At 42.1% G+C, this 14,168-nt stretch overlaps 1 protein-coding gene across 6 annotated transcripts in view; it reads right to left on the bottom strand.

Annotated features, from left to right (window-relative positions):
- RUFY3 (RUN and FYVE domain containing 3) overlaps positions 1-14,168 on the bottom strand; it is a 58,430-nt gene that overhangs the window by 16,530 nt on the left and 27,732 nt on the right. For all 6 annotated transcript variants that reach the window (XM_009288759.1, XM_009288774.1, XM_009288782.1 and 3 more), the window contains exons 2-11: positions 10,397-10,570; positions 8,944-9,061; positions 7,073-7,174; positions 5,954-6,077; positions 5,229-5,290; positions 4,069-4,134; positions 3,894-3,963; positions 1,914-2,006; positions 1,086-1,166; positions 87-254 (exon numbers count right to left, since the gene is read on the bottom strand). In XM_009288759.1, the coding sequence (XP_009287034.1) occupies positions 87-254; positions 1,086-1,166; positions 1,914-2,006; positions 3,894-3,963; positions 4,069-4,134; positions 5,229-5,290; positions 5,954-6,077; positions 7,073-7,174; positions 8,944-9,061; positions 10,397-10,556 (1,044 nt within the window). In that variant the 5' untranslated portion in view covers positions 10,557-10,570. The remainder of the gene's footprint in view (positions 1-86; positions 255-1,085; positions 1,167-1,913; positions 2,007-3,893; positions 3,964-4,068; positions 4,135-5,228; positions 5,291-5,953; positions 6,078-7,072; positions 7,175-8,943; positions 9,062-10,396; positions 10,571-14,168) is intronic.

Raw genomic sequence — 14,168 nt, 5'->3', positions numbered from 1 at the left:
ATGTAAAAGGGGGGGGGGGGGGGGGGAGAACAAGAGCTATCATTTTTATCTGGAATTCACTGCATTCGATTTAGTTATTTCCCTACCTGCAGCTTGAAAGACAGTTCATGCTTTAGGGCCCTGAGGTCATCCAGTTGCTGTCTGAGTGCCACCAGCGCATCTTGCTTCTCGCAAACATCTTTCTCCAGCATCTTCATGGCTAGCTCCATCTCCTGTCGCATCCCGATCTGCACCTCCAGCTCTTTCTCCACATCCTGGGACATACGGATCAGTCAGCATTACCAGCCAGCTTTCCTCACCATCCGTGAGATAACCACCCTTAACTGGCGCTCCTGCCAATGCAGTCACTGCCTAGAAGCATGCTGCATTGCCACAGCGTCACAGTTACAGATCTGACCCATCAAAGACAATTAAGGACAACAAATGCACATTTTCAGTCCAATATTAGAGCAAGGTAAACAGCATTACTAGCAAAGAGTCAGCAAGTACTATATAGGCCCATCTTTCTGATGGAGGGGACTAGTGAAAAGCTGGCAGACTTTTTATTTCCTAAAAACATTCTGCTCAGGCTTTTTCCTCCCCACCAGCTGAACACACTACATTGAGTAACGGTTCAGATAGTGGCAACCATTTTCAGTCCAATATTAGAGCAAGGTAAACAGCATTACTAGCAAAGAGTCAGCAAGTACTATATAGGCCCATCTTTCTGATGGAGGGGACTAGTGAAAAGCTGGCAGACTTTTTATTTCCTAAAAACATTCTGCTCAGGCTTTTTCCTCCCCACCAGCTGAACACACTACATTGAGTAACGGTTCAGATAGTGGCCATATCCTTATCTGCAAGGGGGACGTGTCAGACCTAGAAATGCAAGTGCACTGCTCATTTTGAGAAACAAACCTCAAACCGATCAACAGAGCCACAAAAGTAACATCGCTTCTGACAAGACTGTCTCAGATCAGGCTGAAGCAGGCAGGCAAGAATGAAAAAAATCCCCCGGCCAAACATTTTCAAAAGTTGTTGTCTGACGCGGAGTTATTACATGAAAAAGCCATTTGTAGTGAGCTCCAAGCTCACACAGTCCTTACCAGCCGCAGCTGAGTCTCCTCCTTCAACTGTTTTCGTGCCTCAGTCAGTGCATGTCCATCAGCAGTTCTGTCTTTAGTGACCTAAGTTAATGAAGACACCCAATTAGCTTGTCATTAAATACTACTAACCCTCACATTTGCTGATCATTTGCTTTTCCCACCACTTCGAAAACAAATTCTGCATCTATCACAACTCAGAGCTCCATTCAGTTAACGCAGCACGCAGCTTCCGTGTGCAATGACTATTTCCCGGGCTCCCCAAGGTGCTCAGCGCGCTTCAATGGATATGAATTAAATGCACAGACTGTCCATTTTCAGAACTTTCACAATATACTAAGTACGGCTACAAAACCTCAGAAAAAGATCTTATGGGTTTTAAAACTAAAAACAGGTTCTGCCATAGTTACTAGCACTTTCAATGAATCAACAAAAAAAGATTATAGATCCTGCCCGTTGATTACCAAAAAGTGTAGCATTTCAGGCCAAAAAAGCAGAACTCCTACTTCCGAATTTTTCTGCCACCCCCTCAGTAAATCGTCCTTCCTCCCGTCCCTTCTGACGCCTCCGCCCAGCAAGCCAGGAACATGCTGCGTTAGCTCCCGGCTCTGCGCACGCTCACAGCTTAATCAGCTACGGCCAGGCAGGATTTACTGTGGCTAGGGTCCATCTGCCACCCTCTGCAGAGGACCCACCTGGAGTCCCTCTGCTCTATTGCAGTTTTTGAGTGATACATAAGGAAATAAAGTCTCTTCCAAACACCGACTTCTCGGTTGAATTTGGGCAGGGACTGCCCAAAAAGGTTCAGTAATCATTCACGCATACACCAACCTTACGATTGGACTCTAAGATGTAAGAACTTTCTTCTTTAACCCGTTCCATCTCTTCTTGCAGTGTAATAATCCTGTTGTTTGCAACCGCAAGCTGTGAGAGAACAAAAGAGAACAACAATAACATGTCAAAAACATACTTGACCTTTTTTTTTTTCCTCTCTAGACACATTTTCTACACCTGCTAGACTTGGTGTAATGTGGTTAGCACAACTCAACAGAAATCCTCACTCCATTCCCCTTGCCTTGCCAAAGATAACAAAAAGGAAAAATGTGAGCACATGGCAGCTAAGTTTTGTTGACTTCTACCGACTGAAATCTATTACCAGAGAAGAAATATTTGCGTGGGTTTGCTAAAGCTTCAGTAGTTTGGGTACACTGCTAGGTAGAGCATCTGAGATGTAAGATGCTCAAGCATTTGGGCAGGAGAAGCACGATGAGAACCTCATCAGAGGAGGAAGATTTGGCTGGAAACGGAGGATCAGTAGCACACACCACCCTTACGAGACGGGACGTCTGCCTCAGAGGAATTCCCAATGAAGACATCACCGCAGACTAACAGATTACTTTGAGTATATGGTCAAAGGCCAAAATAACTTGAGAAAACTCCTTCTGGCTTTCTAAATCATAACTTACGTAAGCCTTGCACACAAGAAAAGCTCACTGACATTCCAAGAGATCAGCAATGTTATTAAGTGACAAACCCAAATAGAAATTACCCTGATAAAAGTGCGAGTCTTTGGTACAGCTCAAGCCAAGTACACAAATGGACGTGACGTGTGACGCAGTTCATTAACTACACCCTGCAAATAGCCCTGGTTTGCACAGCATGTTCCAGTGTCACTTAAATTCTTACTTTGAACAGCATGCAGACTTCACTAAGATACAAGCAAGTAAATTACTAAAAATCAAAAAATACTGCAGTCAACACTGCAATTAATCTCACAGGTACCATGCCTAATGGGCACGGCACTCATACTCCGCAGGTTACAAATCAAAAGCCACTTATTATAGTACCACTGAGAAAGGCAGCCTCTACTGCAGACCACCTTTTTAAAATAAAAAAAAAAAATTAACTGTAAAAAACATTTCTTACTCCTTAATTGCCAGAGTGGATACACTAATTTCCGTCGGTAAAGCTTCTTCTCATTTGGAATACATTCATTAGAGTAAATGTTCAATAACCAGACACACAGACCTCCTTTAATGAGGGTGAACAAGCAAAAAAGAATTTCTATTTCATATTTGTACTGCAAGAGCACTGAGACATCCCAGTCAAAATCATTCTGCTGAGCTAAGTGACATGCGGACAGAGATACTGTAAAACCGTTAGGATGGGACCTACTGTCACCCATTTCTCAGGGAACTGACCCCAAAAGATTTTATTACGTTTATGCCATTACTAATGAACTGCAAGACCAATATGAAAACACAGGTTACACCTATGACGCACGTACCAACCATTTTTCACGCTCAGATTGAACAATATGTTATCTATAATGATAATTTTCCTTTATTTCTTGCAAATTGTGGCAGGCTAGAGAAACAGTTATCGAAACATTTAAATTACTGTCTTTACACTGTAGTAAACTTCTGCACCTGTCAAAATAAACAGACATGTAAAAATTTGTCATGTCTGGACATCTCGTAACCTACATCAGCTGTATGGCATTCGAAACCACACTCACCGTACAATTTATTCTAAGGCATTTTCCAAAAATCAGAAAGCACTCAAAGACTTCAGAGGGATAAAGTGTATTCAGCAGCTTTTGCTTTTAACATAAACGTTCGGTTGTGTTTCCACCTCATGCTTAGTTAGTAGCAACAGCCAGTGTAATTCCTTGGCAGGTCAGTTATTCCAGTCCCATCGTTAAGCACTCCTCACTACATATACCAGAAATCTGAAAATAACTCCTCCCTTACCTTTTGAATGCCCGATTCCAAAAGGCCAAAACGTCGGGTGATTTTCTGTTACACTTACCTCTTCGGTCAGTTTAGTGTTGGATTTTTCTAAGGCATCCACCTTGGCCTGTAGGTTGTTTACTGTAGCGCTGTTGAAGAGAAAAAAAAAACCTGCAGTAATTCCTTCTTTTTTAACAGTCATTTTTTCTGCTTTGTTATACTATATAATAAAGAATAAATAAATCATGTCTTACCTTAAATGTCTATTGAGTTCTTCTACATAGTTCTTCTGGTCCAAAATAGCAGTTATCTGACCATCTCTGGAAAAAAGAAATACCATTCGGCTCAGCCATTTGGATTCAAAGAACTAAGAGACACCGTTAAAGGTCTAAGAGGAAATGTGGCGATATAGCCTGCATATCCAGCGTACCAATACCCAAGGTCTCAATGAGTCTACGTGATGCATATGAAGCAGCAAAGCCAAGTTGCAGCCTCTGCCTTTATAATCAGTCACTGTCCCCTGATTTCTCAGAAGCCACAACTACTACGTTCACCTGGGTGACGTTCAGGCATTTTGTGACACACAAAGGAGAATGATTACAGCAGACAAGATTTCAAAGAGTACAGCAGTATTTCAAAGAGAAAAAAACTGCTTTTGCACTACATTTATATTGGACAAGAGCCATCTCGCCAAAATCCATTCAAGGAAAACTGTCAACAAACGCATGTTTTGCATGCACTTCCAGCAGGAAATCTTAACTAAAGAAAAGGATGTTCTAAAAATGAAACTATAGATAAATGCAATCAAAGCACCTCATCCTGAAGGGTAACTATTAAGTATATACCTGAATTCAAACTAGCAGAACTTCCTTAGAAGGAAGAAGTACTCTTGAAGAACCTCAGAAAACCGCAACACCTGATCCGTATGTCAGTGTGCCCACAACTGCTCCGAATGTTGCACAGCTCCGGTTGCGTATGCTGGCACAAGTACTTCAGGCTGTTATTGCAGTTACGATCTTTTCCAGTTGGAGAATTGTTTTTTTCTAAGGATGTTATGGTGCCAAAAATCAACTACTATCCTGCTAGCCATACAACCGGGGAAGGCTACTAAGCTGCTTACCGAAAAGGCTTTAAAGACTGGCAGACCTAACTCAGCAGAGAGTCACGCTTAAAGTATTTTTATCTTCAGTTGCCAGTTGAGGAAGAACAAACAGAATTTCTGGGAGACTTTCCTTTTCCCCTGCCCCCTCCCAATACTTCCATTATCTTATTTATATATTATGGCTTATCATAGAAAAGCAATTCAGTCTAAATAGCTTTTTAATTAAACATGTAACAGCTTGCAGGGCAACCCGGAATACTTGAATACAAGTTACCGAGAGATAAGAAGCAGGACAATCGTGCGGGTACCTACCCTTCACTGCCTTTTGTGCTGTTCCCATCTTTCAAATACATTGAGAAATCAATAACTCCAACCTAGAAAAGAAAAATTTGCATTTTACATGAAACACTTTTTCGAAGACTAAACACTGTCCGTAGCTGTGAAAGTTTAGAGTCATTCAGTTAGAACATCAGTACATGTTGTATTATAGCAAGGATTCATTATACCAGTAATCTATCCAAAATTAGTGAAAACATGGTGTATTTCAAGTAAAAATATAGGAGGATAAGCAGCACGCTGGCAAGCAAGCCTAAGGACATAAGGACAAATCATTACCATATCTGTACATACACTGCTTATGCAAGCTGGAACATAAGTGCATACAGGCTCATTTTCTTTTGTCTAACAGCTACAATGATCTCATCACACAGTGTGAGTGAATTAACAGTTCCGTCCACTTCTCCCCTCATTTTGGCTAAGTCCTTCCCCGTTTTCGCCTCCTTTTTCATTTACTACATTTCACTCCACAGTGACCTGCATGCAGACCATAGCAAAGCGTAACAGCAAAGAGGAAACCAAAATCCTGAGTATTAGTGCTGCCAGCTAACCGAAGACCACAATCATAGTAACAAGTTTATATTAGTCTTCGATTACGTATCGTAACAAACTTGTATCTCAGTTGATTACAGTCCTCTACAATGGAAAATTCTTCCAATTTAAGTGAGCAGAAAAAACCCCATTAACTGAATACCCAGTACCTGTGAGTCCAGGTCTTCTCCTTTCATGCAGAAGTTTGCATCGATGACATTCAAACCTACTAGGAGGCCAGCAATGATCGCACCTTCTTCTTCCATCATCAGTGCGTTGGGCTCATAAAATTCACTGCAGGATGCATGGCAAGGGAAGACAACTGTTGCATCTTTAAAAGTCAACTAGCATGGGATCCCTGCTAGTTCATACGACAATATAATGCAAGCTCAGCCTTAACAAAAATCCAGGCAGCGGCCCATAGTCCATACAGAAACGTACTCCTATGTACTATCGATGTACTCCCGCTCTGACTGAACAAACCTCCCTTAGCACAGTATGTCTTTAGGTGAGGCAAAGACCCAGTAAGTAGGAGACCCGGTCCCTCACTGTTGAAAGGTGATGGAAAGTAAGCACGATTCTTGAGTAATGGTACAGCACATTGCAGATTTAAGACTGGGGCTTAGTAATCAGAGTTCTTTAAGTAGCATACTTCTACTACACTATTACGTACTTTTATTAACACAAGCCACCGCCACATCTTCCAGTGGACAATACCAAGCTCTCCCTTCTAACCCCAAGTCGGCTATGGATTTACATGGACAGCCAACAAAAACATACTTGTTTGAGTAAAGAAACACCAACATATTCATTAAATCCTACTGATTTACACAGACATAGTAGTTCAAATCTACAGACTTTCAATTAAACTACAAAATCATTGCTCTTTTATCAGTGGGAAGCAGAGAGAAGTGAAATGATTTGTTCCAAGTCAGATGGTAATGAAGTGACAAGGTCAGAAATACATCCAGGGCCAAGATCTTGCAGACAGAGAATGCTGTATCCCCTCTGTACAAATATTTCACCCAAATCACCTCTTTGAAGCCAAAATTTGTGTTTATTCTAATGGAAACTTGAGACAATAAAAGCAGAGAAATAACAGCTTCTGAATTAAGAAAGAATACTAAGCATTTTTAATCCCTCAGAAGCAGCTCTGCATTTCACAAATATTACTACTTATCAAAAAAAAGTACACACACACTTTACCATTTGGGTGTAAAAGATGGTAAAGATCTTGCAAGAGGGCAGAAGTGAACCTAACCTAATCCAAGAACGAGCTCAGCACTCACCTGAGAAGATCCTTTCTGTTAATCAAGGCTTTCATGTATTCTGAAAGTTTCTTCTGCATTAGAGCCAGGCGAAGCCAAGCTCTTCCTCTACCTACAGGTGTCCTACAAAGGCCAGAAACAAAACAGTTACAGACATACCGCAATGCACATTCACAAACAGCTTTAACAATCCTTTTCTATCTGAAGTTTCGGCATCTCAAAGATAGAGCTGGCACTGATGAAAACAGGGAAATACAAGGTATTTAAGTGCAAAGAATTACAGACAAGTTTATCTAAGCAATCACTGCTTCTCTCTAACTAATTATGTATTTGTTGTTATACTACAAATATTTCCCTGACTTTACCCCTGCTGGAAGCTACCACATAGACAGAGATCGGCTGCTTCAACACATCGCCTTCTAATTCAAAATCAGGTTTGCATAAGGCAAGTCAGAAGAACATGTGTATACTTCAGCTCAGCACAGATGCCCAAGCACCACTCCTTCAGGGAGGTGTTAAGTTGGGTGAGAATGCACAAAGACAACTGAAAACGCAAATTCAGTACTGTTCTCTTCAACTGTTTTGCTCAATAACACACTCACAGGATGCAATGGGTTGTAGTCACAGTCCTTCCCCCTCTGTTTCTCCTGGCAATCCGAAGTACGCAGCTTTAAAAATATGACAACTGATACGCTGCATCACAGCTCTGGCTCATCTACCATGGCATGCTGGCCAGGAGCCAGTACCAGATGCTCCAAAGGAAGGTGTAAATCCCCCGTGTTGAGCAGTATTCTGATTAGAAAGAAATTTCTTTTCCATCTCCAGCAGTCAGTCAGCTGTCTTATACCAAACAGCACGTGGGGCACTTCATTTTCTAACCTTAAGTAGTATAAAGCAGCAACTGCCCATGAAAGTCATCTTCATTACCCCCCATTCTTGACCTCACCAATACATGACACAACATTTCTCAAGGGTTAGTAGGAACGCAAGGCTGAGGTTCAGAAACTTATTCTAAAACTGTTCTTTATTTCAATTTATTTTATGTTTCAATATTCTTTTACAACAGGAAAAGGGAACAGGAGCTCTGGCGCAACACTGTTGGCACTCCACGCTGGTCCTGTAAGCTGTTCCAGGAGGAGTCCTGCACGGATCTCCAGTAAAAGCACTTGTCCATACGCACATCGCTAAATACTAACCCGAAAGAAACTGTTGTTGAATCTATTCACCTCTTCTTTCAGCAAAGAAGGTTTAATCCTTAGTCCTGCTACTCGGACAAAAGCTTCCTTATACCTTTTTTCCTATTCCCCAGGTTGAAAGCCTCTTACAGTTTCCTTTTAGCATGGAATAAGCAAACCTGAATGTGTCATCTGAGATGACTATGAGATTTTTAAAAGCGATATAAGCTTAAAGTGGTTTTTTCCCTCCCCTCTTTAACATAAGCTGCTATCTTCTCCAACTTTGTGACTGAGCCTCCCTTTTACACCAACTTTACAAGTTTACCTGAATTTATTTAAAAGAAAAACTACCTCTATCAGCCTCAAAACTATTTAACCTGTAAACACCTTCCTTCCAATTCCCTTCCTCTTCAGTCTGACTTCAGAAAGAGAGTCAGTAAAGGCTGTTCCCGTTCCTGAGACACATCGTTGTTCGTTTAGTGCTCCAATAAACGCACTATTGTCCATAACACTCCGTGCGCTTAAGACGGAAAGAATATACCTATCCCCTCCTTCTGCAGTTCCTTGATTAAGAATAAAAGCCAGTAATGATCCATTTTTATCAGCAGAAGGTGGCAGATGTATTCCTGAAGGTTATGTTTGCCCTTCCTTCTCTTCTTCAGGATCCTTATTACGATAAAAAATGTATGTACTTGTGCAGTAAAAGACACTACTTACTTCAGGCCTGGGAGATCCTTAACACTTGCTGTAATTTCTGCAGCTTCAGGAACAAGTTTTTCTACTAGTTCTAGAGGTCCCCAAAATGACTTATTTTGCCCAAGAAAAGTCTTTTTGCCTAGAAAAGAAAAAGATATAAAATGAGCTTGTTAGGCCCGTGCTGACTAAATACATTCCCAAACGTGGCCAGAAGTGAATGAACAGTAGACAAAAACCGCCAGAAAGATTCTTCTGGCACTGCTGCTGGGCAAGTACAAAAGATGACTTTTTATGCCCGAGGGTGGCAATTACTGGTATCATTCAAATAAGGCAACAGGAGCTTGAGACAGATGCCAGAAAACTTTCCACACATCCCCAATATGCCAAAACAACAACATCCGGGGATAACCAGCAACTTAGATTCACTGCTAGAGGTTAAAATTTCTACTAGGATGCTGTCACTATCCCTAAGTTACACCTGATGTGCGCACAGCAATTTTCTCTCACTGACCATCACATTACAAGGAAAAGGACCACACCACGTTGAAGCTGCTCCTTCTCCACAGCTGCTAGGGGCTTCTCTGTGCATCCTTTCCTCCTTCAGAAAAGCTTTCTAGTGACCCCTAGGTACTCAAGCTGGAAATTCATTTTCTTCTTCCATAGTTCTCACAGCTACGTTACAGCGGCAGTGAGAAGACCGAGAACTCTGTTAACTTCAAACTTATGACCAGCAGCAGGGACACTGGCGAATGGATTAACAAAGAAGCTGAAGAATACAAACACTTCTCCTTGGCACAATGTTACCTTAACCAGCACAGGAATTCCTTCTTCTGCGCTACTGAGGAAGCGCTGCAGGATGTACGTAAAGGTGCTGAGAGAGCATTTAATATCCTCCGCTTTTCATCTCAAGCTACTATCACACAAGGGCAGCACATCAAGAGAAGTACTCTGGTACTTGGCAAATTTAGTTGTGACTCTCTATTACATAGTTAAGTATATGCTCTGCTTGCTATTTTAGAAAGCAGCTTACAAGACACTAGCTGCACAAAGCCAACATCCTCACTTTTGATAGAACTATTGAGAAAGGACCTCTGCGTTGCAGTTCCTCTTCCAGCAAGAGGACCATTGCGTCCCTAAGGCATGAGGAAGTGCAGAAAGAGAGGGAGTCATAAGTTTGCCAAGGAGCTAATTTTATCACTGATCACTTAGTTATACTCAAGTAATCTGAAAAGCTGTTTTAAAAATGGCAAGCACCTGCAACAACTGTGAACTTTTCACCTGCAGTGTTACACCTTCAGCAGGTTTTTTCCCTTCCTGTGGCCTGTCAAGTCAACTGTGATCACAGCAGTGACCCCGCTCAGCCTCTCTTTAGTCCGCTGTAGATTACAAAACTGGATTTTTAAAACAAGATTGCTCTTTATTGCCCCTACGCTACGACAAACAGCCCAGGAGGACTCCTCTCAAGCAAGGTTACCTTTCAAGCCGTGTTTAAGGCAGTGTTCCATCACAACGAAGAACTGCTGAAGAGGTGCATAGTCTGAGTCCAGCGTCCTGCCCAGATTAAGTGCCGATTCAATCAACCCCTTGATACTCAGTTTCGCCATGTTCATCAGGTTCATGCGTTCATTAGCCATGAGATAATTAGGATCTATTAAAAAAAAGGAAGAAAAATACTGTTGAGTAACAAAAGCTATTTTTAATACAATAAGATATCCCATCTCTCTCCCTTTTTGTCCCTCAGCTTTGAGGACATCTTTAGGGGCAGTGACAGTTTCATGTGAGGCACTCTCTCCAGGCCTTTTGTTGAGAAAAATCAAAATTAACTAGCATTTTATGGCTGAAGCCACAATGACATGAGAATAGGTGATGTATCACGTTAAGGGTGCCTCAATACTTCAAATAACTACAAAAGCTTTAAATTTTCAAGGAAGAAAAGTTTGAAGACAGCTGTTCATATTGTGCTTTACATCTTGACAATGCGTTACTGAATGCCACGGCCGTCGCTTGCTCCAACTCAAATCCCCAGCTACGTCCAGCAACTACAAACTGGTAAGAATTCTCCACTTGTGATTTCTTCTTCCATCTAAAGATAACCATGAATGCGCTCACACTTAATCCATCAATATGTCCCTCTACACAGTCTTGCATCTTTACTTCTCATGACTTTTTTTGTTTGTTTTAAAACTTGGGTGTAACGTGGAGCCATGTCCCAACTATCTCTCTTCATTTTATCAACACCACTGGTTTTTACCACTGACAATAAGGAGCTGATCTTCATGGCTCCTCTGACAGCTCGCTCTAATTCCCAACACGCACAGATCTTCTAAGATCAGATTCTTCCTCTACCATATTATAAATATTCAGACCATTATACTTGCTAGTTGCAAGAAACAAATGCAGACATCCATTTTCCTATCTACACCCTGCCTGCAGGCCTCCCGCTCCCTGACCCATATAATGTGCCCATGCCAACATCTCTCCTTTCACAGAGCGCCTCTCTTCCCAAACACCATCAGTGCCTTTCCAACACCTCAAGCAACAAACTTGTTTACCACGGTACTGTTCCGTAACTAGAGTGAAATTGTCCTACGTCCACAACAAATAAAAGCATGCTTAAGCTTTAGGCCTGGAGATACACAGTAATAGAGAGAAATTCTTGCTACGAAAATGATGTTGCATCAGTTGCAAGTTTTCCGGTTGCATCTGTTGCACCTGCAATCTCACACCCAATTTTTGAGCTAAAGTTCCTTGGTGCAAGCAGTTTTATTATCCTGTAAGGCACATTTATTCTAGGGCTGCTCTAAACAGCCATGGACCCGTGAACCAATTTACCACCTTCGCGAGTGAATTCAGTACACCTAGCAGCAGAAGCATGACCAGAGGACATCTAAGACTACGTATCTAAGCATAGGGTACACATTTTATCTGCTGTACTGACAAAGCATGCTTGCATTTAACAAGCAAGTAAATATCAGACTGAAACCCTTCAATTAGAATAAAAGGAGATATATTTCCATTTAAAATGCAGGGAAGCACGTAGCTAAGTTTGATGAAAGAAGCCATAAAAATATTGAGAAATCTAAGCAGTGGAAGAATGGCTGTTCCCACTGACTCTGTGGAGTACCACCACCCAGACCCACCCAGCGACGCTCACCACCGTCGGGGTGTTCTCAAGCTCTTTTTGACTGTTCGGAGGCTCCATCTCTTCAACATACAGACAGCTGAGATATGTTTTAAGGAGAGACGCAGGAACCTCTCTCATGGTGAAGGAGGAGGGGAAGATGCAACCCTCATCCTCAGTGGATCCAGTCCCTAAGCGGAGTCTTGCAAAGTCTGGGTTTGTATTCAGCAGGTTTGCCGCTGAGTAAACATCAAATCTCTACTAGGCAGGTGGACTTGAGGTGTCTGGATTGTTAACATTTCTCATCCTCTTGTCAATCCAACTGTGAAGAACCATTTCTTGTTGCATTTTAAATTGCAGCAACTTAGCCAAAAGAGGCCAAGGGGTATATTCTTCTGAGACTACTGCTGTCTCCTATAGGACTTGTCCTGATGATGCAAGTCATCATCCTGCTTCATCACGATGCTGGTACTGACAAGTCCAGTTGCTCGAATACAAACTTCTTGTCATCTCAAATGTACTGCCACTGCAACGAGGCATCTTGGCAGCACCCACCAGCCAAAAAGAGAGCAAGGTGCAAAACTTTATACAACCATAGAATTGTGAAAAAGTCACATCGTTCCCACTTCCAATCTTTGATAGCTCCTGCGGGTTGAAAAGCACTGTAGGCCCAGCAGCACGTAGCCGACAGGCGTAGTATTTGATTTCAGTAATCTATGGCTGAATCCAAAACAGGCAAGAAGAGCAACGGCTACCGTGCAATTGAGACTCTTTATGCCAGACAGAAGGAGACACTGAAAGGCATCTCAGGGTTGGGAGACGAAAAGCAACTACTGAAGTGGAGATACAAACATCCTCAATCAAAGAACCTGAGAAATTATGAAACGGAATCAAAAAAGAGCATTTGTGAAACTTGGGAACAAAGGCGGATTTGCTGAACCTGCCTCTGAAGCACGCCGTGGTCAGGTTCCCATGGCTCCAAGGCTAGCTGGCACCCAGGCTGCTGAGGTCTCGTTATTGCTGCTTAGTTTTGGGTGGCCTGTCTGCCAGAGGACAGGCTGCTTTTATCGGGGATGCTGCTGACGACTCAAAGAAATACTCAGACCTAGCTCTGCGGCAATAGCACTAGCAATACTCGAGTACCCCTCATCAAAGGGGCGCTAATCAATGCCCGCTGGAATTGCCATCCACCAACAGCCACCGGTCTAGTCATGCTCCAGGCCACATCTGCTGCCATGGACAAACGCCTTCTTGTTCAGAGAAGTGGCAAACAAGTCCAGTTCTGCCTGTGTCTCCACCCAGTCTTCCACTGCTGAGGGACAAAGTGATCAAACCCCCGAGAGTTTTGTTTTAGTAACTGTACACTCTTCAAGCGGTGATTGTCTTGGCTCACATCTTATAAAAAGGCTGAGATTAGGCATTCACAATTTATTTTCATAGTTTAGAAAACTTCAAAGTACCCATTTAGGAATGCAATTCTCATAGCAACACTGGACTGTAGAAGGATTTAATTTAGTGGGTGATTTTTATTGGCTTTGCAGAACTGCTACTATTTTAAGCTGATGGATTTGGCACGTACGTTGAACAGATTACCTGTTTTGTGATTTGCAATCCATTTTATGATTTGCAACGTAGCTAACAGTCACCATTACTAGGAGTGCAGACTCAGGAAAAAAAGTCAGACATAATACTATACACGATTGCAAAACCTAATTTTTTGTACATGCAATTAAAAAACCCTTCCGTATATTTTCTTCTGTGTACTTCTGCGTAGAACTCATGAACACCACCTCCGACAGCATCCATCACAGTTGCCCTTTAAGAGCGTATGAACATCACTACAGCATTTGCTTCTACCACAGACAACTATTGTCACAAAATTGTGCTTTGCTTCAGTACCATGATTCAAAATCCACTCAGAACAAGCTTCCTTGGTAAAAAAAAACCCCAAAACATCAACCCCCTCCCTCAATACTTCTGGTAGCACACCACCTACAGTATATCCATGCTTCTGACCAAGACAGATAAACCAGCAGAAATCTCTAGTAGGTTTCAATTATCTGAGGCGATTTTTATACATACCCTCAAAAGAGTATGGTGCGGCGGTAAAAGAAACGGCTTTTTT

The sequence above is a fragment of the Aptenodytes forsteri genome, unplaced genomic scaffold, assembly GCF_000699145.1.
Source record: "Aptenodytes forsteri isolate BGI_AS27 unplaced genomic scaffold, ASM69914v1 Scaffold221, whole genome shotgun sequence".
In the NCBI taxonomy this organism is placed as follows: Eukaryota; Metazoa; Chordata; class Aves; order Sphenisciformes; family Spheniscidae; genus Aptenodytes; species Aptenodytes forsteri.
Note: the sequence above shows the minus strand (reverse complement) of the source record. Positions and strands in the feature narration are given on the sequence as shown.